Below are 21,766 nucleotides of genomic sequence, written 5' to 3' on the forward strand. Positions count from 1 at the left end.
AATTGAGCTGGGCAGTGGTTCAACCCGTGGAATGCATTTTCCCAGGAAAAGCCAGACCGGAGCAACCAAAGTGTCACTGCAGTTGCTTCCTCCTACAAATCAGTAGGAGTACCCAAAGGGATCAACTGCAAGACCCAGATGACATTTGTTCCATTTAAACCAAAATCATTGCTCCAAGGGCTTTTATAAAGGCTCAAATTTGCATTATTGGACATTGCTTCAAGTAGGGAGGAACTGTAGGTCTTCCAACTACAAACTCTGCACTAAGAAAACAGTGAATCTCTAGGGACCACTACAGTGATTGTCGCTAGACAGCTACCAGACTTTGCAGCAATCATATAGGAGCATTAGATCGCCTGTAGTTTTGGTCCAACTCTATGTGAATATGGGATAGCTAATGATTGTAAAACTTAACCCTTTGGAACTATGCTAGGAAAGGGTACTTTAGAACTCCCAAACCTTAACAATGTAACCTACCTACTCCAGATGATAAATTGTTTTGGTTGCCAGAATCTCACTAAGGCATTATCTGATAAGCAGTGCTGCTGTGCAACCTCCTCGCCACATTGGTAACAGAGTAAGATTGTGTATATGTTTGTTTGGATTTCCTGAGCAAGGTCTATGGAAATGGCAACTACACAACAGCAGAGCTATCAAGACTACATATCCTGTGCAAGCAACAAATGCAACACATGTGTGGAAGGAACCTTTGCTGTTTGATAGTTTTTTCTCCACACAGTGCATGAACAATTCCATGTACAGTACTAGAAAGGCCAGTTTCTCATCAAACCAAAGCGGAGTGTGCCACTTTTGACTAGGAGCAGGGTCTGTCAGGAATGAATCTTTGTAGAAAAATTTCCTCCATGTAGTAAACTGGAATAATCTTCTTGTTGATGTGCTAGCTTTCTATGCAGAGATTCCCTCCCCCATTATGAAGGAAAATTCAGTAACATAAATCCCCAAATGAAGTAGTACAGCCCAAACACAAGCTTAAGGCATCAGTCGGAATAAGTGTGAAGACATTGTACTCTGCATAGATATACTAGAATTCTTCCCCCCCTTCAGGTTATAGGCTTCTACACTCCTCACAGTTCTCTGAATCTGGAGCTATTTAATGTACTGAGAAGGGGGAAAAACTCACCAGACATATCTAGTGAGCCTCTTTTAAGCAGTCTTTACTCCAACCTAAGAAATGATTCAGAAGCTGAATATAAAATGCTTTCTAAAGATGCACATATTAAGCGGTACACAAATTAATCCTCCAATAGTAACTGAATCCATACTTAAGATGGACAATAGAAAACTTCCTGGTTTTCACAAAACAGCATAAAAAACACCTTTGCTGCATAATTGATTCAGTTATTACAAAACAGTTTTGTATCTTCTTCCAGTCACGTTACATTGCCTTCTGCAGCAGCAGATGGCACAATGTGTAGTCCCTAAAAGCTGAAAAATTGTGAACAGTGACTTGCATTTGTCTAAGCACAACTTTGCTCTCTTCCTGCAAGACATCCTTAAGGCGGGCAGCAACTCCAAAGAAAGCCAATAGGACACAAAAGACAAAGTATCAAGTTGAGGTTGCTAATTAGCTGGGGTGGGGGAGAGAATGGGAAGATGGGTATTGATTTTCTTTCCGATGTTAAAATATGGAAAATGGGACAAAGCTAAGAAGGATTCTGCAGTAAGTGTTAAGCACGGAAAGTTCCAAAAGGGGAGAAAGAGATTTTACACAGTATAGATGTCATTATAATGCAAAGAACATTCAGAATGTAGCTTCCTCAGCTTGTCTGTTGGCAAAAGAAACTTAATTTAAGTGGCACATGGGGGGTGGGGGAGGCAGGCTTCTTGTTCCTCGTCTGCTCTTATCCCTTCCCCCATAAATGCTACCAAAAAATCCAAAGCTACAGCAATTGCCACTGCACAGTCTAACAGAATTCCTACCCCACTAATTTCACATGCACACACAAACTAACACTAAAGAGCAACTTTGTCTGGTCATTCTCAGAAAGAAAGCTGAATTTCTACAGTCTTAAACAAATAAAGGGGCATCTTAATGGCTTGCAAGTCAAACTCCAGCCGGTTCTCTCTTCTCCCTTCTCCTAAAAAAAAGTGCCTCTAGGACTTAAGCACTGCTTTCTACTGTTAATCGAATGCTGCTAACGGTTTACAACATAAATCGACATGTAAAACAGGCCCCACTAATCTAACTCTGGTTAACATTCAGTGGACACACCATAGCTCTCCTGGGCAACTGGAAAGGATGTGTGTACAGAAAACTTCAACAGAGTCACCAGTGTTATTTTGAAATTCCTATGGTAAGAAAGTAAAATCAGGTAAACTGGCATATTCCAAAAGACACAAATACTCACTCCCCTCATCCTTCCCAAGTACAAGTCTTTGACAGACAACACATACCCGTCCTAAGATTGTAGCAGAACCTACAGGAGGCAAGTCATTGAGATTTAACCTTGACCATGGAGAGGGGTGGACAAAGGAAGTAACTATGGTAACAGAATGGAGGAAACTGATGTTTTGATACTGTAGCATTCAGCCTTCTGCCAAGTTTCAGAGGAACTAATAGGGGGTTAAAACAGAAGCCAAAACAAAAATCAATGTAAAGGTTCCTAGCTGACTTCTTCCAACTGAAACACTGAAACGCCCAGCTGGTAGCAGAGAACTAGTGATATTTGCGACAGCAGAAATTATATTAATTATTGCAATTACCAGAGGTTACTATACTGATTCACTGCATGAACTTGAGAGATGGTATTTGCCACTATGCATTGTGTTCTCATGAAGCATGGATGGTTTTAACACTGTGCTTTCCCATCACATAAACACTGAGGCCATTATGTAGAAGTAAGGGGAAGGGAGGGAGGAAGACCGAGTTTACTACAGAATCTGCTTACAAAGCAGTTGCTGGGAAGTACGATGCATATTTCAACAATGTGACCATAATCACAAATACTTCCTAGAACTACTAGGATAGAGAGTCATCAAATAGGTGACTGAAGTTACCAACAAGGACTCATGCCAAGGCAGACTTAAATTCCATATTGACTACTGCTTTTGAAACAAACTCAGTCGCAAAAGTGGTTTGCCATGGTGTGCACAGTCTTGTTGGGTAAACAAAGGCCTAAATATTGACTGGACAGGTAGACCAAATTTGGTGAAATTGGCACCCCGGGGGGGGGGGGGGGGCTCTATTTAAAAATATTACAAGCTTTAAAACAACAAAAAAAAACCCACACACCACACCATGCCTTTTGGTCTAAACCTCATTTTCTAACTCCAGGCTTGTATGTCAACAGATAACATGTCACTGGAACCACTACTTCTTATTATTGCTTTGTTTTGGGGGGGGCACAGTCACATTATACAAGGAAAGTTATTTCAAGACTTCTTGAGTGTGCCCAGATTTTGAAATACTGATAAATTAAAAAAAAAATCTACATTTCGTAAGTACAATGAAAATTGAGCAGCAGTTGCTTGAAAGAAGCTGCACAAGCACTTTTACTCTATTGAATGCTGGCAAAATGAAATTAATTATCAGAAGGTGGGGGGGGAGTGGCACATTAGATGCCTGTGTTTGTTTACAGCCTTTTTACTCCAAGGCAGAGGCTCAAAAATATACTGCTTAAGGATACCCTTAGGCATGTGTACATCAAAGAATGTGGTTTAAATCTCTCATATTGCACTTGAGGTGATGTTTTAATTACAAGGCATACCAGTCACATACAGCATTAAAGATGGACATTTTCTGAAACAGCAGGACAATGTCTGTCTATTTAAAGATCCAGCAAGTCTTGTACAGAAGTCAGAGACTGGGACTCTTTAAAGCTGTTTGACTCTTTTGTCTGTGCTTTTAATATTGATGTCTAGAGTATCAACTTTTGTGGTGAGGCGGTCCAGGATCTCATCTTGGTCCTCGATTTCAGTCTGCAAGCCGAGTGCTAGATTCTTCAGACGGCCCAGCCCAGAGGACATTTCATCTACAAGAAGGCAGACAAGAATAGGGTGACATTGGTAAACAAGAGTCACTCTGACTCAGTACCTAAGTGCAACTGTGGCGGACAGCTCCCTCTTCTCCCAGATATCAACTGCTTTTTCTGAGGCCTGAGGGAGAAGAGGTAGCAGCCAGATACCTCACTAAAATTATTTTAATTGTCAAGTGCATTAATTTTCAGCTTTTGTAAGCCACAATGGAGATGGGGGTTGAAAAAAGTGCAGCATTAATACAGAGGCAGCATGCGGAACTTTTTGCAAACAAATTCACAATATTGTTGGTCTTGCAATATTCTCAATTAAGGAACCAGTAGTTAAGGGAATTAAGTAGTTCACTGGAAGGTCAGATGCTGAAGCTGAAGCTCAAATACTTTGGCCATCAAATGAGAAGGGAGCACTCCCTGCAGAAGATCCTGATGCTAGGAAAGACAGAAGGCAAAAGAAGAAGGGGATGGCAAAAGATGAGATGGCTGGACAGTGCTACTGATGTAACAAACACAAATTTGGGCAGACTTCAGAGGATGGTGGAAGACAGGAGGGTCTGCCGTGACTTTGTCTATGGGGTCGCAAAGAGTCGGACTCAATTGTGCGACTGAACAACAAAAAGTTAAGGGAATGGGTGCTAATTCTAATCTCTGAATTCTCCTATGGCTAAAAGGACCAATTAGATGGCATGTAACAGTCCACAACCATTTCCGCAACAACAACAACAATAATAATAACTTTTATTTATATCCCGGCCTCCCCACCGAGGCAGGCTCAGGGCGGCTCACAGACATGGCATGTGCCATGATTATGGTAAATACATTATACAATAAAATACATTCAAATAAATTAATTAAAACCACAACAGTTAAAGGTGCTATAGTACAACACAGTATATATCAGATGGCTAGGTGTCACTTCAGGATTCCATCATGTAGGCCATTTGAAAAAGGACAGTTTTACAGGCCCTGCGGGACTGATTATAGTCCCGCAGGGCTCGAACCTCCGCTGGTAGTTGATTCCACCAATAGGGAGCCATTATTGAGAAGGCCTGCTCTCGCGTTGTTTTCAGTTTGGTCTCCCTTGGTCCAGGGATTTTTAGATTTTGGGAGCTACATCTCAGTGCTCTCTGGGGGATATATGGAGAGAGGCGGTCCCTAAGGTAGGCAGGTCCTTGGCCATATAGGGCTTTAAAGGTAATAACCAGCACCTTGTAATGAACTTGGAACACAATTGGCAGCCAGTGCAGCTCCTGCAACCTAGGCTGCATGTGTTCCCACCGGGGTAGTCCCACTAACAGCCTGGCCGCCGCTTTCTGCACTAGCTGCAGTTTCCGAGTTCGGTACAGGGACAGCCCCATGTAGAGGGCATTACAGTAGTCCAACCTCAAGGTGACCGTTGCATGGATCACTGTTGCTAGGTCGCCGCGTTCCAGAAAGGGGGCCAACTGCTTGGATCACTGTTGCTAGGTCGCCGCGTTCCAGAAAGGGGGCCAACCTAAGATGGAAGAAGGCGGCTTTAGCAGTGGCTGCTATCTGTGCCTCCATTGTCAAGGAAGGCTCCAGTAGCACTCCCAAGCTCTTGACCCTGCACACTGGTATCAGCGACGCACCGTCAAAGGCTGGTAGGGAGATCTCCTCCCCTGGCCCGCCGCGGCCCACACAAAGGACCTCTGTCTTCGCTGGATTCAACTTCAGCCCACTCGACTTGATCCAACCTGCCACGGCTTGCAGCGCCCGGTCTAGATTTATGGGGACGTCGCCAGTCCGGCCGTCCATCAATAGATAGAGCTGGGTGTCATCAGCATACTGGTGACAGCCCAGTCCGTACCTTCGGGCAATCTGGGCAAGGGGGCGCATAAAGATGTTAAACAACATCGGAGAGAGAACTGCCCCCTGAGGCACCCCACAATTAAGTAAGCACCTCTGGGACAGCTCTCCTCCAATCGCCACCCTTTGTCCCCAATCCTCGAGGAAGGAGGAAAGCCACTGTAAGGCTAGCCCCTGAATTCCTGCGTCGGCGAGGTGGCGGGTCAGCAGCCGATGGTCGACCATATCGAACGCAGTTGATAGGTCTAACAACAGCAATACTGCCGAGCCGCCTCGATCCAGATGTCGCCGGAGGTCATCCATGAGGGCGACCAACACTGTCTCCGTCCCATGACCCGGGCGGAAGCCAGACTGGTATGGATCTAAGGTGGAAGTGTCATCCAAGAAGCCCAATAAAATTGTCAAAAGCAGTGCATATTTTGTTGCCATTTTGCAATAACGAGCCTACATGCTACCGACATGCTACCTCTCTGAAATTCATTCAGACATAGACACATTATTGTTTACAGTCATGCAGGGAAGACTAGTTGATATTTTATTGTGGGGCTTTTTTTTGTAATCGTGTGTGTGTGTGTCTGCACCTGAAAGTCATGTTGACCTCTGGTGACCGACCCCTACTGGGGGTCTAGAGGATATTCAGAGAGCTGGCTAAATTAATACTGCCCCTGTTTTTCATCCAAGTACAAACCAGAGTCAACCCTGTTTAATGTCTGAGATCTGATGGGATCAGGCTTGCCTGATTAGTTCTGCAATTTAGAAGCACTCTTGAGTGGGCATGTTTTCTCTTGTTTGAAAAACATCCCAGAACGTTGCTACTTCCAAATCACCTACTCCTCTTTTGCATAAGACATGAAGACCAGAGGCCAAACTGAGTAACATACAAGACCTGGGAGATCAGTGGTGGGATTTAGTTTGAGATAATCTTCAATCATGCATAAGAACGTAAGAACACATGTCACCCCTCAATCCTCATTTCTCCAAGCTAAAGAGCCCCAAGTGTTTTAACCTTTCTTCATAGGGAAAGTGTTTCAACCCTTTAATGATTCCAGTTGCCCTTTTCTGCACTTTTTCCAATACTATATCTTTTTTGAGGTGTGGTGACCAGAATTATACACAGTACTCCAAATGAGGCCACACCATTGATTTATACAGGGGCATTATGATACTGGCTGATTTGTTTTCAATTCCCTTCCTAATAATTCCCAGCATAGCATTGGCCTTTTTTATTGCAGTCGCACACTGTCTGGCCATTTTCAGTGAGTTATCTACCACAACCCCAAGATCTCTCTCTTGGTCAGTCTCTGCCAGTTCACACCCCCTCAACTTGTATTTATAGTTAGGATTTTTGGCCCCAATTTGCATTATTTTGCACTTGGTCACGTTGAATCTCATTTGCCATATTGACGCCCATTCACCCAGCCTCAACAGATCCCTTTGGAGTGCCTCACAAATCTCTCTGCTTCTCACCACCCTGAACAATGCAATTATCTTTTGTATGGGGGGGGGGATGAAGTATTTGTCTTTTTTACTTCTTCTTCCCCAATTTGCAGTAGTCACAGAGAATACAAGCAACATATTTGCCTTTGCTGTCTGTGTATGTGTCTGTGTGTGTGCAGTCAGCAGTATCTCCTCTTCATCAGCCGTACCAACTGCCTTTCAGAGAGTATAAGAAAAACATGCAACCCGCTCCTGCCTAGCAGGAGCAACACAAGAGAGCAAATTAGCAAGCAAATAAAACCCAGTCCACACCATCTAGGAAGCCATCCAAGGCTCTAACTAATGACTGACAGAGGTGCTGTGCACAAGAACATTTACTGGCAAGATTCTTTTCAGCCTATGGAAAAGCTTACAGAAACCAGTGAGAGCTACTTATCAAATAACAAAGGTCAAGCATTAAGCAGCTCAGACTTCTCACCTAAATTGTTGTCAATTTTCTGGTGGTAAGATCGGAGATATTGATTCTTGGGATAATTATCTGTTGGGACAGAAGAATCTGAACTGGCTTCTGTCGAACTGCAGTCTGGGGGAGAAAGAGAAACATCTTTAAAAACACAATGATACACATATTAAAGACAATGATTTCACTAGTGCAAGTTCTGGAGAATTATGTGGCTCTGGAGGAGTAATATTGACTTCTTATTTTGTTACTGGATCTCCTATTATTAACCTTGCTTGCAATTCTATGGGAGCATCGTAGCTCTTTCTTTCAGAACCACCAATCTTTAATCATGCCTTGTAATTTCCAAAGCATGGTGTCATGCAAGAGACGAGTTTTATCAACTATGGTGTCAGAATATTGTGGCTTACCAAAACCAGGGTATTTCAATATGTTATGCGGACTGCCCTTGGTTCTCGATTCAAAAAGTCAGCCTATCTTCTGCCCTGGATGCAGTCCTGCTCCAGGATCTGATCTGGTTTACTATAATATGCTTGTCCTTTTATATTTTAGAATCATGGTCAGTAACTAAGCAGACCCTAGAAATGGGAGGAAACCTCAACAAGTCACCATTAATCTCCATTCATTCCTCTCGCTAAGTCACTGGAGAAGGTGGGGAGCAAATAAGAAGGGAAAGAGCCTTTCCTTTCCATACACCTCTGCTCCATTCTCCCCTTGACACAAGAGACAAATGGCAGGGTCCCTCTGCCATTTCTGCCTTTGATTTTTCCCAAGGTATCTTTGAGAAAGTGAAGCAGAATGGCACATATGTGATCTTTTTTTCTCTTCACCCTACTGGTATTTCCTTAGCAGGAAGCCAAGAGGGGACATATTTGGACATGGCAGCCATGTAGCATCTCTCCAATGATCAGACTAACCTATGGAATGATGACATGTTTAAATATTTCATTCTGAGCCTTTTTGATGGGCTGTGTTATAAACATGTACACTGAAACGCATCCAAACTGCCCTAAGCCCTTTTTTCCCCTTGAAGGGCTGCTACCAACTCAAGGAAAATCTTTGACAGGTAATCTACCTAAGATCACAAGAGGACAGTTTTGCCTTCTTGGGGCAGTTCTTAGATACTGCTAAAGGAAACTACACTACAGTGCTTTAATACAAGGCAGCACAACAAAAATCAAGATGGTCAGTCTTCTATCTGTATCAGTGCTTCAGAGATCAAGCTGTTGTCAAATAGAACACTTGAAGAGTTCTTTCTGCATCAGCAGACCACACTAAAATTGTGTCAATAGCAATTTCAGTGACTGAGTCTAGAAAAATGTGTGCTTAGGAGAAAAAATCCTATTCAACTCAATGTGTATTCCTGATTAGTCACAATACACTACTGCACAGTAATCAAGATTTACTGCTTCAGTTACTGACTGATGCTTTCCAGTAAACCTAGAGTTGGAGTCCTACTGGCCTCAACTCAAGAGTATGCAACTGCTATGCACTGCTGGATACAAGACCAGCAGAGACTATATGCCTCACCCCATCCATGAGACTTGAATCCTGTGCTGGTTGATATAGCTAACACAGTCTCTATTTATAAACTATACATATGAACTAAACTTATTATTCCTGCTTGATCCTCGAATCTGTTAAACATCTTCATTATGCTGTATAACTTACTTTGTTTCTGTCTATCTTGATTCTGATTGGACCTTCCTGGCAACTAACCCCACCCCTCTTTCTTTCTATATGTAACGGTTGAGGAAATTCTGTTTCACTATATTTGAAGAAGTGTGCTAGCACATGAAAGCTTATACCTTGAATAAAACTTTGTTGCTCTTAAAGGTGCCACTGAACTCCAGTTTCATTCTATGTTCTCTCAAGCAGCTCTTGTCTTTTACAGATAAGAACATATCTATTTATTTCCAAATGACACTCAAAATAAAGAGCTGAGAAGATAAGGAGAATCAGCCAAGACACCTGCAAATGAAGATTCAACAAACCTGGATCATCCAGTTTCCTTAAGTTTGGATGACTCTCCTGGTACTTTGACTCTTGTTCCTTACTGGCTGCCAAAGCTTCTTTTAATCTGAGGACAGAGAAAACCACAGTCTACACATTTGTCTGTAAATCAAAAGGGGCCTTCCATCAAGAGCAATGGTTGAGTTTGAACATTTATTTTCCTTTGGGTAGTGTTCTGTCAAGCTACTACAATATTTTCAAGGGGTAAAAATGAAAATCATGGCAGTCAGAACCACAATTCCCTTTAGGCTCACACCTCCTGAAGACCCTGGAGCTGCTTTTTCCAGAAAGAATATTACAGTGGAGAAAAGGATTAAGATTTCCTCTCTTTCTCTCCCCACAACATTGCTCTGACAGCTAGGTTTGCAAAAGGAATCAAATTAAAACATAGATGAGCATTTGGTTTAATTTTAAAAGTTGGGCTGCTGATAATTGCAATTATTTCTGACATTGCGTAGAACAAGGAGGAAGTAATGTTCCCAATCTTAGAATCCACTTAAACTACTTAAATGTATGTTCAAGCAGGCGTCATACTTTAAAGTTATATTACAAAGTCCCTAGTATTTTTGTATCATTAGCGGCCTTGGTTCAATTTAGAGAATGGTGGCTATGTTGTTCTAAAAATAGTAAATCACCAGGAAAAAGGCTTTGTTTTGTATCTTCCTTCGACTTCCTTGAAAACAGGTGATGGGTGTTAATGGATTTATTAATTTTTTTTAAATCCAACTTAAAACACACAATAATATGGGTAAGGTGCCATGATAATCACTTGATGTTCAAGGCACTTTTAAATCTTTCCCTGATCTAGGGTAAAGCTGAGGCTGAACATCAAACACAGATTTAAGTCTTGGCTTCACACAACTACTTGCATTCAGGTTCTCAGTCTTGAAGACAGATTTCACACTATAGTAGGTTGGTTCATACAAAACATTTTTGATAGAGAATGACCCTTGGGCTTGATTGATCTCTCCTCTCACCTGTCTCTCTCATGTGCTTACAGGTAGTTACTTTCTGGTTCAGTTAGTTTGCCTACAAACCCAAGAACAGAAGCCAGCTTCAAACAATCCTAGTTCCCAGGTCTGTTTGCAGGGCAAGCACAAACTAGTATCTGCTAGTTTGGATGCAACGGCAACCCAGAACTAACTCTACGTGAATAAAGAAAAGGCAGGAAAGAGAGCAGATGAACACAAGTCTTGCTTCAGGACATGATAGCTGGAAAAATGACAAGACTCAAGTTATTTCATACCTTTCCTAGCTTCTCTGGAGGCCCTTGCAGGTAACTTACTTGTTGCTGGCTTGGTAATCAGATGATCCATTCTGTTCAGGCTTGCTCTCTGGTGGTTTGGCTTTAAAGTAATTTACAAGGCCACCAAACACACTCTTAATGCTGTTGATGTGTCTCTGGCTGGTTTTTAAATCTTGCTCCATTTTGTCCACCATTCGCTCGCTACGTTTCAGAGCCTCACCCTGCCGTGTAAGCTCCTATAGAAGAGAAATGGGGATATTGAGCATCCCAAATAATCAATTGCACTCCCTATATCTAGTTTAAAGCAGCAGGGATTTACTGATTTTTTTTCCAATGAGGTGCAGCATAGTGCTTGAGAGATATTTACAGGCAGGGGTTTTTTTTGCATTTCCGCAACATTCATTTAAATGGTTGAAATATATCAGAAGGTCAAAAGAAAAAAAACTAAGATTCTGATAATATTACATTTAACCAGTTTATGCTTACTTCATGCATCTCAACTTCAGTATTTTATAGCTCACAGCCTGGAACATTTAACCATTTCAATAGTTCAGAACTACAACTATATATCGGAAGAATCCACAGCACTGCTAGAAAGATCCCTCTGCTTTCACTACAAAGCTCTTTCAATAATGTCTCAAGAATTTGAACAGAAAACAAAATGGTTCCTACTGGCTTTAGCCTTCAGGAAACACAGCACTTGAGTTTAAATTTAGCTCCTCTACACTAAGGAAAAAAACTCACCAGATTTATTTTAATTTTACTGACAAATGTTGGGCTTTAATAAAATCCTTTAAGGATAGTTTATACAAGCTGTTATGCTTTCAAAAGTTTTGCTTCCAAATTATCAAAAACTCTGAAATACTTATTTCATTATATTTCAAATAATATAATAATACAAACTAGGGGTAATATTTTGCTTTTTGCCTCCAGAAACATTTCTCAATATCAGCACATGTGGTTCCTGACACCATAAGCCTTGTCTATGTCAGATTATAATCGGGGAAATCCTTAGAATTCTTTTTTAATATAAATCAGTATTATCCCCATGGGTAAGATAACATCACTGTGAAAGCTCATGCCACTGTGATGCATGACCAGGTAACACCTAGATTAGATTACTGAGGCGCATTCTATGTGGGTCTGCCCTTGAAGACTGTATGGAAGCTACAGCTGGTACAGAATGCTGTGGCCAGAATGCTAGTGTGGTTCATAGGGACCATATCATTCTAGTCTTGCTCCATCTACACTGGCTCTCAAACGGCTTCATAGCCCTGCTGAAGGTGATGGCTTTAACCTTTAAAGTCCTATACGTCTTGAAGCCAGCACAGCTGAAGACTGCCTAATCTCATACGGTTTTACACAACCACCCTAGTCATCTTTGGAGGCCCTGTTTTGGGTGCCCCCATCATCTGAGGCGGAACAGAAGGCAACTCAAGAACGGGCATTCTTGGTCACAGCACCAAAACTTTGGAACACCTTCCCCAGGAAGATCCATCTGTTTCCCACCTGCAAGTGAAGACTTTTTGTTTCATTCAGAATTCCGTCACTAACTCTTATGTTTTTATGTGTTTATCTGTTTTCTATTATGTGTTATTTGATTGTTTAAAATATTTTATTCCTGTCTGTATTTTAAATGCTTTTTTTTTTAGTTTAAATTTTTTATTAAATAATAACAAAAATACAATCCAACAAACATCAACCATAACACTAACCATAGAATCTACCTTACAAGCCACCATGTTATGAGTATACTATGCAGAGTATAGATCTAATACAAAGCAAAAGTTAAGTACTTTTCCGGTAATTTACACAGCGTATTTTGTTCAGATTGTACATACTCAAAAAAATGAAACCATTTCTCCACAAACATGTTTTTATCCAGACCTGAATCGGATGCTTCAGAGTTTTTTATGGTAGTAGCCAACTTGTCCATTACTACTAGGTCCCAAATTTTTAAAAACCAATTGCGCTTAGAAGGTAAGACAGAGGCTTTCCAATGGTGAGCTATTAATAATTTTGTGGCTAAAATAAGCATTGAGGCCAATTCATGTTTATGCTTAGGCAATTCCACGTTTTTCCAAAGGTTAAGCAATATGGAGTCAGGTGTGAAGGGCACTTTGTGATCAATTATATGTTCAATAGTGGGCAAAATTTTCCTCCAGAATTCCATCACAACAGGGCATTTCCACCAGCAATGAATAAATGAGCCCAGGAGGCCACATCCTCTCCAGCATTTGGCATCTTTTGATCTTTTGGCGTAATAAGTCTGTAATGGTGTCAGGTACCATCTGGAGAAAAGTTTAAAGTTCTGTAGCCTCAAATTCAATATGGGAGAATGGAACAAATAAGATGACCAGAGTTTAGCCCAGCATTCTAAAGTAATAGTAATCCCACAATCCTTATTCCAAGCCTTCATAATGGCGCTATCTAAGGGCATGTTTAAATTGCTTAGTTCTTTATAAATAACCGCAGTTTTTCCTTTCATTTTGGGTACCGGGTCCAACATGGCTTCTTCAAATGCTCTCAGGGGTTAAATGCTTTTTAATATCTGAAATATTTAGTTTTAATGTTTGCCACCTTAGGAACCTGAAACTGGGTGGAAAGGTGGTATAGAAATATTTTAAATAAATATGTTTATAATTCCCTGAAGGACCACAGTTGGGAGATGCTAGTTCTGATCTTTACTACAGTCTTCCAAAGGGCTAAAAGCTCCAGCTGTTTGGTTGTTAGAGGCTAGCAACTGGCAGATGGGAAACCTCTGGATTATTATGCTTTGATCGCGGACTTTGTTGCAGTGCTTTTAATCACATGGTTTTACATTTTGTACATAAAATCCAACTTTTGAGCCTGGAAAAGGTAATATATAATTATATATACACACAAACACTCCATAAATAATTTGAAGTCAGAGTTTATCACATATGGTGCTTTAAAATCCCAGCCAGGAAAACACACTTATTAGGACAAAAAGATGCAGGCCATTCTTCCGTACAGCTCATTACAATTTTTTAATTTTTTTTGCTGTTTTTTAAAGAAATGTCAATTTCTGAAACACACCATTTTAGAAGGCATTATTGGTAGTTCTACTTTTCATAAGTGCCTAACAGAAGTAATTAATTGTATGCATCATAATCACAGGAAATGATTAATTGTAGAGAGGCATTTTAACAGACTGAATCTAGATGATTCAGAAAGATGCAGATTGAAATAGGTAAGGCAGCCATGGTATCCGCTGTAGCCAATGGCACATTTATGAATGAGTCCTCCATGTTCAGCTTACCTTTCCTCTCAAGAATCTAAGACAGTGATTGAAGACTGATTCTTTGAGAGATATTATCCACCAACAGTTTTTCAACTCTACTTGTCCAGAGCAATTTCCTTATAGGTGTTTATGTTTTCAGTCAATCACATGAGTGCATATTCTTGAAGCCTACTGGGAAAATTTATTTTTGTTCTGCCAAGATCCTTCACCCTTCTCCACAGCTTGAAGAGCAGTAAGAGAATCTTGCAAACTTTGCAGTAAGGAAATCTTGCAAACTTTGCACTAAGCCATTCAGAGACTCAGCATAACAAAGTTGTGCCCTTCACCCCAGCTTGGAGCTGATAATGGAGCGCTAGCTCTTCTTGACATTTGCACTGGGCCTCTACAATGATAGGAATGCCTCTGAAGTGCTGCACAATGTCACAAAGCGCAAGGTCAGCGGCAAGCAGATTTGGGTAGGTAACTAATGACATCAGCTGTTTTGACTGGCATGTGTAGTGACAGTTTAAGATACTGCTGGGCATGGCTGATAAAACTAGGGTCTAAGACAGATGTGTACAGGCAACCAAGCAGATTTGGGTAGGTAACTAATGACATCAGCTGTTTTGACTGGCATGTGTAGTGACAGTTTAAGATACTGCTGGGCATGGCTGATAAAACTAGGGTCTAAGACAGATGTGTACAGGCAACCAAGTATGTCTCTTTCTAGAGTAGCAAGCATTCCAGGGCCTGGATGCTCAGCTCCATTACATGGCCCTCCTCCCTAATGAAGCACCCAAAGTTAACTAATCAGTACTTGAAGCTGGGTTCAGGTAGCTGGTTTGAGGTTGACTCAGCCTTCCATCCTTCCGAGGCTGGTAAAATGAGTACCCAGTTTGCTGGGGGGAAAGTGTAGGTGACTGGGGAAGGCAATGGCAAGGAAAGAAAGGGAAGGAAAGGTCCCCTGTGCAAGCACCAGTTGTTTCCGACTCTGGGGTGATGTTGCTTTCACGTTTTCACAGCAGACTTTTTTATGGGGTGGTTTGCCATTGCCTTCCCCACTCATCTACGCTTTCCCCCCAGCAAGCTGGGTACTCATTTTACTGACCTAAGAAGGATGGGAGGCTGAGTCAACCTCGAGCCAGCTACCTGAAAACCCAGCTTCCACCGGGGATCGAACTCAGGTCGTGAGCAGAGCTTAAGACTGCAGTACTGCCCCGTAAAAAAGTCTGCTGTGAAAACGTCGTGATGCAACATCATCCCAGAGTTGGAAACGACTGGTGCTTGCAAGGGAACTACCTTTACCTTTTTACTTGAACTCCAACCATAAAGACTTCATTGGAAGTTCACTGTAGTTGACAGACATGTACACAAAACTAGCACTGAGTTATTTAATGTACTATTATAGGCTACTACCGCTATAGACCAGGAACCCAAATGCTACATATGGTTCTGCCACTGAACAGAAGAGCATCACATGAAACAGGAAGACCTGCTGTTGGATGAAAATGTTCTGTACACAAACAGAACCACTTTATCACAGGACACAAATAAGCCTTGGATCTCACCAGCTGCAGAACAAATGTGTAAGATCAGGATCATGGTATTTTTTGAAGTAGTATTGCATGATGATACTTTGGAATAATTTTTTATCTTGTGCTTACCTCTGACATGTCTACTCCAACATGTTCAGATTCATAAATGAGGGAGAGTGACCGATGAGTGCTATCCACAGTGGCCTGGGATCGCCTCAGAACTTCTTGCTGTAGATGCCTCTGCTTATCTGCAGCTTCCCTGCGCTGCCTTTCAGCAGGGTCATCGGAATCATCATTTCTCTCGTTCCACTTCACTGGCTTCAAGTCCTCATCTTCATCATCATCAAACGGATTGTAGCTTTTTGGATGAGCAGACATTATTACAGCTACAAATCTTTTCTTATACCGAGAATGTAAGCAGAGCAACTGCAGAACAGAATTAAGCCAATGTCATTCAGACGCTGACCAATTTCTTCATTTCAGAAGCAGCTGAAATCCATGAGATGAAGAATTTAGCTCTGTAAAAACAGTTATGTTTTTAATATTTAAGTATATGCAACAGACTGAGATATACAAAGGAAAGCAGTCAATCAAGATCCTCTCCCTCAACCAAAAAACCACTTATTTAATTGATTCTCTCCTTCACTTCTTTGTATTTACCAGATATTGCCCTTTGGATCAGTGTGCTGGAGGTGTGAAAGACAAAAGGGCAACTATAAGTTATCTGGTTTGGGAACAAACAGAACGAATGATCCAAAGCAAGTGAGCCAAAGTCACACTTTTGCCTTTCCCAGCTCCTTTAAGTTATCTGCTCACTAGCAGGCTTTCCGCAGTGAACCTGCACATCAGCTTTAGTACTTTGCAATATGCAAATTAGTAGCGGCAAGGCCTAGTATGTGGATACGACAGAAAGTTAAGACTTGAATACCTTTTTAAAGATCATTCCTTAATAACACAACTAAATGGCAAAGTCATTGCAGAGTCCAATCCAATGTGATTGGTTAATCCTGGTCTCAAGACAACTTGATTCACTGTACTGTGCCAACTCTTCCACCACAGCAGTATTTTGAAAGCACTCAGTTTAATTCCACTTAATTTAACTCACAAGGAAACTAGTTTTGGGAAGTGCTCATAAGACACATGAAGCAACACTCACAAGGATAATGACAAAAGCACACTGACCAATGAGGCTCTCTATGTAACCAAACAGCAATCCATGAAAAACACAGCTAGCTGTGTCTAGCAGGAAAAAATGAGCAATCACAATAGAGAAGAACTTAGGCAAGCATAGACACTTCTTTGGATGTGTTCAGGGGTCCCCAACATGGTGTCTATAGGTGCCATGGGCTTGCTGGCACCTTTTCTGATGCCTGCCAAGTGTTCTTAGGAATTTGGTGGGACCAGGTAGGGCTTTTGCCCAGTGAGGGTTCTGATTCCTTTGGTAGCAGCTACTACTGCAGCACAAGGATCTACACTGTATTATAACAGTCAAGCTCCTGCAATTATTTTGTTGCTGGGTCTGCCTTCTACAGCAGCCATTTTGTTGTTATGCCCACTAAGTCCTGTCAGAATTTCAAAGCTGCCCATTGGCTCAAAAGAGCTGGGGATCCCACATTTAGACATGTCCTGCTTGTTACAGTGTAGTAATGACCACAGTCACCTTTATTTTTAAGCCCCCCCACCCCAACCCCCCCCCCCAGTGGCACTCACTAACAAGTAATGTGAAACTGATTTCTATGGGACTTATTTCTCAATAAGCATATATAAGAATGTAGTATTAACATTCCAGAATAACAGTTTATCATACCCTTCTTTAGGGTCAATGAGAACTGAACAAAGTAGTGAGCAGACTTTAGAGATGCAACATTAACATGAGCACTTTTGGCCACATCATGCCACACATCTGCCTGCTCCAGAATTTTTTAAACCAACCCTGTGGCGATAAATTGTTTTTAAATTTTAAAACGGGATATCTTTTCAGAAGGTAAATAGGAGATTTTGTGTCTCGTTGAAATGTTTTCTGAAAAACAACCTGCAGGAAGATCATTTTAATTTTAAATATGTTAAAACCCAACAACAACATCATGGAATGAGAACTGTAATTTCTAGTTACATGAGATAATTGCTTCATGTACCTTTTTTAGAAAAAGATTATCCATAGTTCAGAACAAGCTACATTGGAAGCCAAATCTTATGGGATTTGAAGCTTTATGGATTTGAAAAGGCCAACCATTCTATAAAATCCACAGTTTTGAGTCTGCAAACCCGTCTCTGATGAGATTTGTATCTCTAGAGCTAAAATATTTAACAGCAGTAGATAAAATAAATTTGATCAGCATTATTGTCTCTCTCTGCAAGTTTGTTTACATGGTGATCTCTCTAAAGGTGCAAAGTTTCAAGAAGGTCCATGAACATAGGATCATCGGGGGTGGAACGGATCTGGACAAGAGAGTCTGTAGATAAATGCAAAGAAGGAAGGGCAAGCAGCTGAAACAAAAGTGAGAATGTCTGAGCAGAATACTGCAGAAGACTAGGGGGATAAGTTCCTAAACTGAAGCTTCATCTACTTCAGAAAGCAAAACCTATGGTAGCAGAGGGCTTAAAGGGAGACATTTGGAAATCTTGTATTGTAATTCCTCTATCTGGTGTGTAAGACAGGCATGTGTGCAAAATGCAAACAATATAATGAGAAAGGCAAGGCACAAACTAAATGAAACAATAAATAAAAGCTCATTTCAGAAAGAAGCTGCTTTGACTATGAAGCCTTTGACTGCCTCTATGAAAAATATGCACTAAGGTTTTCTTTGTTGAAGAAAACAGTAATTAAGTGTTCCTGATTAGTGACTCATGACTTGAACAAATTTTACTTCAATCAGCACTGTATGTCCCAGAAGATAGACTCAAGGCATATGAAACGGAAAGTTCACTTTTTTCTTTGCACTGAAGGATTACAGCTCATAATCCCTCAAACCACACAAATTACCCATCTTTAGCAGAGTTTAATACATCTTTCTGTAAGAATACTAAAAAGATCCCACTCCTTCAGTGCATGCTTATGGGGTGAAGTAAAGCTTAAAACCAGAGTTGATGTTGAGGGAAGAGGAAGAGAAACGAAAGAGAGAGACTTTACTAAATCAGGAGACCCAGGAGACAATGGAGCTGTTCCTGTTGGCAGCAGAGGAGAGGACTCACAATAAGGGGTTTAAATTGGGAAAATACTGGATGGATATCAGGAAAAACATTTTTACAGTAAAAATTGTTCAACAGCTTCTGAGGGAGGTGGTGAGCTCTCCCCCTCTGGCAGTCTTCAAGCAGTGACTGGACAAACACTTGTTGAGGATGCTCTAGGCTGATCCTGCATTGAGCAGGGGGGTTGAACTAGGTGGCCTGCATGGCCCCTTCCAACTCTATGATACTAAGTTGGAAACACATGGCATCAGAGTTGGATGTGACAGGAAAAACGGAAGCAAGACATAACTTACAGCCATAGAGGAATCATCTCCACTGCTGAATAACCTCGCTTTACTATTCTCTCAGCATGCAAGCAACAGAGTCAGGAAGTGTGGTACCCTTGCTTTCAAAGCAGCACACTAGTAGTAGTTCTTTTTAAAAGAAAGACTTCCATCCAAAAACAAATAAAAACAACCACACAAGTATTTTAAGGGTTCATAATCAAACTGAGGGCTCCAATCAACACTTCAACAACTCGCTCTGCCACATGGATACACAAAGCTTATCCTGATAATTCCAGGTAGCCTGAACTCATCAGATCTTGAAAATTCAGTAGGGTCAGCCCTGGTTAGTATTGGGATGGGAGGTCATCAAGGAAGTTAAGGGTCATTACACAGAAGCAGGCAATGGCAAAACCACCTCTGTTAAGTCTTTTGCTTTGAAAACCCTACAAGGTCACCTTGAGTTGGCTGTGAGCTGTCAGCACCTTACACACATGACTATGTTGCTCTGTGACAGCAAACCAAACTCTCAAATAACAGTGGTTTCTTTATAAGGATACAAAAATTCATTCCAGCTTAAATTTTTATGAATCAGAGTGCTCTCTTTATCAGGTGCATGAAGCACTCATCCATTAAGCATGATTACCTGTACTGAGTCAGTCTACCAGTGTCAGCATTGTCTATTTGACAGACAATGGCTCATCAGGTTCTCAGGTCAAGGTCTTTCACAAAACTTGCTTTTAGCCCTGCTCTGCTTTGGAAGCTCACTTTTGGAAGCTCTCAGCCAAAATTACCTCACAGGTTGGTTATTGGGAGGGAAAAAAAAGAGAAGGGGAGAAATAAGTTGAACTTGTAAGCCACTCTGCGAGAAAAAGCAGGATATAAATATCTCTAAACAAATAAACAGCAATAAATGCCTGAAAAAAATAACAACAGATACTAGGAGATCCCTATCACACCCTGTTTAATTCACCCTATGCTTATCAACACATACCTCAGTAGTACCAGTGCAACACGTTCCACATCACAGTACACATATACAAAATAAAAATATCTGAAGAAGTGAGCAGTAGCTTGTGAAAGCTCCTAACCTGGCACAAAGTTTGTTATTCTTTATGGTGCTACTGGACTCTTCCTCTTTTTTACTGCTACAGACACAGGCTAACAGGACTACAAAATAAACAACACTAAATATAAACTCCCTGCGTGTAGGAAAGCTAGCATGTCAGGATCGGAGCTTCCAGGCTTGGCCATCTTCCTGACATACTGCTCTCCTCTGCGCACAGGGAGACGTCGCAGGAAGGCCCAAACTGACTCCTCCAGTGAGAAGCTAGGCCAGAAAATAAATGGAAAATGTAAAGATACCAGACTCAAAAGATTTTTTAAATCCCCCCCCCCCTTTTCAAACTTTATTGATATTAAACAGGATACAACACAACATTACTTGGGAGAAGGGAGGTGGAGCGGTAAGCTATCAAACCAAAAAGGCTTAGCATAGAGTACGGTATGCACCTATTACACTGAATGCGATCAATTATTACAATTTAGATTATGAATGATTTCAATAATTCCAAAAGACATATCAAGGTAAGTAAGCTTAGGAGAAATTGGAAAATAATTCCAGAGATAGACAGATAGATTTATAAATATAGATGAGTATATAAATCAGTGTATATAAACAATAATAAAAAAATAATAAAATCAGTGATTGGAAAAGAAGGAGAAATAACATATTAAAATTCAACGCCCTGAGGACAGCCCACACAGACCCGGCCACGTAATACCCCTGCCTGTCCAGTGCCTTCCTTTACCCCGCTCACAGCACTCGCTCACCTCCAGTTGCTCGCCCGTTTCTTTCCCCCTCAGAGCTCTTCGCCTTCTCACTTCCCGTCACGGGCCGAGGCGGTGACGCTTCACTCCGCCCAGCGGCTCCTTGGAACAAACCATCTCTGACAGAAGCGGGGGGGGGGTGACAAAGGGGAAATGTGAATATAGAGGTCCTGGAGGGGAACCAAATGCTGCCTTAAAAAGAGGGGGAAACTGTTGTTGTTGTTTTGCTTTTGCTTCAGAAGAACTAGAGGGCAAAAAAAGCGCGTCGGATTAAAGCTGTACAACACAAAGGACTACCTATTTTAAAAGCGTTTTGTTTTTTTCGGAAGACTTGTTTTTGGAAGGGCAGAACTCCGGAAATGAAGCGGCGGAGGGCGCCGCCATGATAGTCATCTGCCCTTTCTGTGGGCCTCAGGAAAAAGCAGCGCGTTACCACACAAAGTGGGGTCGCAAAGAGTCGAACTCGACTGTGCGACTGAACAACAAAAACCACACAAAGTGGGCGTTTCCGTGGGAGCCCGCTGACTGGCTTTCCCCACTCGCGCTTCCTAGGCCAAGTCTAGCGGGCCTTCACCATAGAGATGTCAAAGGCTAGCGCGGCACCTACTTCCCTGTCGGGGTTCCCAAAGCGGAAACGCAGACTTGTGTTCTCCTAGCTCCGGCGGGAGGTTGCTAGCCGTGAGCGGCAGGGGGGGGGGCGAGAAAGCCGAGAAACTCTCGCGAGAAGCAC

The 21,766-nt window shown here is 41.6% G+C and overlaps 1 protein-coding gene across 4 annotated transcripts; it reads right to left on the bottom strand.

Moving 5' to 3' along the window:
• Positions 1 to 3,692: 3,692 nt before the first annotated feature.
• SNAP29 (synaptosome associated protein 29) lies at positions 3,693 to 21,761 on the bottom strand. 4 transcript variants are annotated; one of them, XM_060249907.1, is made up of 7 exons: positions 21,644 to 21,761; positions 21,040 to 21,155; positions 15,884 to 16,272; positions 11,015 to 11,211; positions 9,711 to 9,796; positions 7,735 to 7,839; positions 3,693 to 3,992 (listed from the first exon to the last, which is right to left on the bottom strand). In XM_060249907.1, the coding sequence occupies exons 3-7, from the start codon at positions 16,130 to 16,132 to the stop codon at positions 3,835 to 3,837; spliced, it is 795 nt and encodes a 264-aa protein (XP_060105890.1). In that variant the 5' UTR covers positions 16,133 to 16,272; positions 21,040 to 21,155; positions 21,644 to 21,761; the 3' UTR covers positions 3,693 to 3,834. The 4 variants fall into 4 exon arrangements, with proteins under 4 accessions (XP_060105890.1, XP_060105891.1, XP_060105892.1 ...); XM_060249908.1 differs by having other exon boundaries at positions 21,040 to 21,224; positions 21,640 to 21,714; XM_060249909.1 differs by having other exon boundaries at positions 21,040 to 21,686.
• Positions 21,762 to 21,766: the final 5 nt, after the last annotated feature.

The sequence above is a fragment of the Heteronotia binoei genome, chromosome 11 (assembly GCF_032191835.1).
Source record: "Heteronotia binoei isolate CCM8104 ecotype False Entrance Well chromosome 11, APGP_CSIRO_Hbin_v1, whole genome shotgun sequence".
NCBI lineage: Eukaryota > Metazoa > Chordata > Lepidosauria > Squamata > Gekkonidae > Heteronotia > Heteronotia binoei.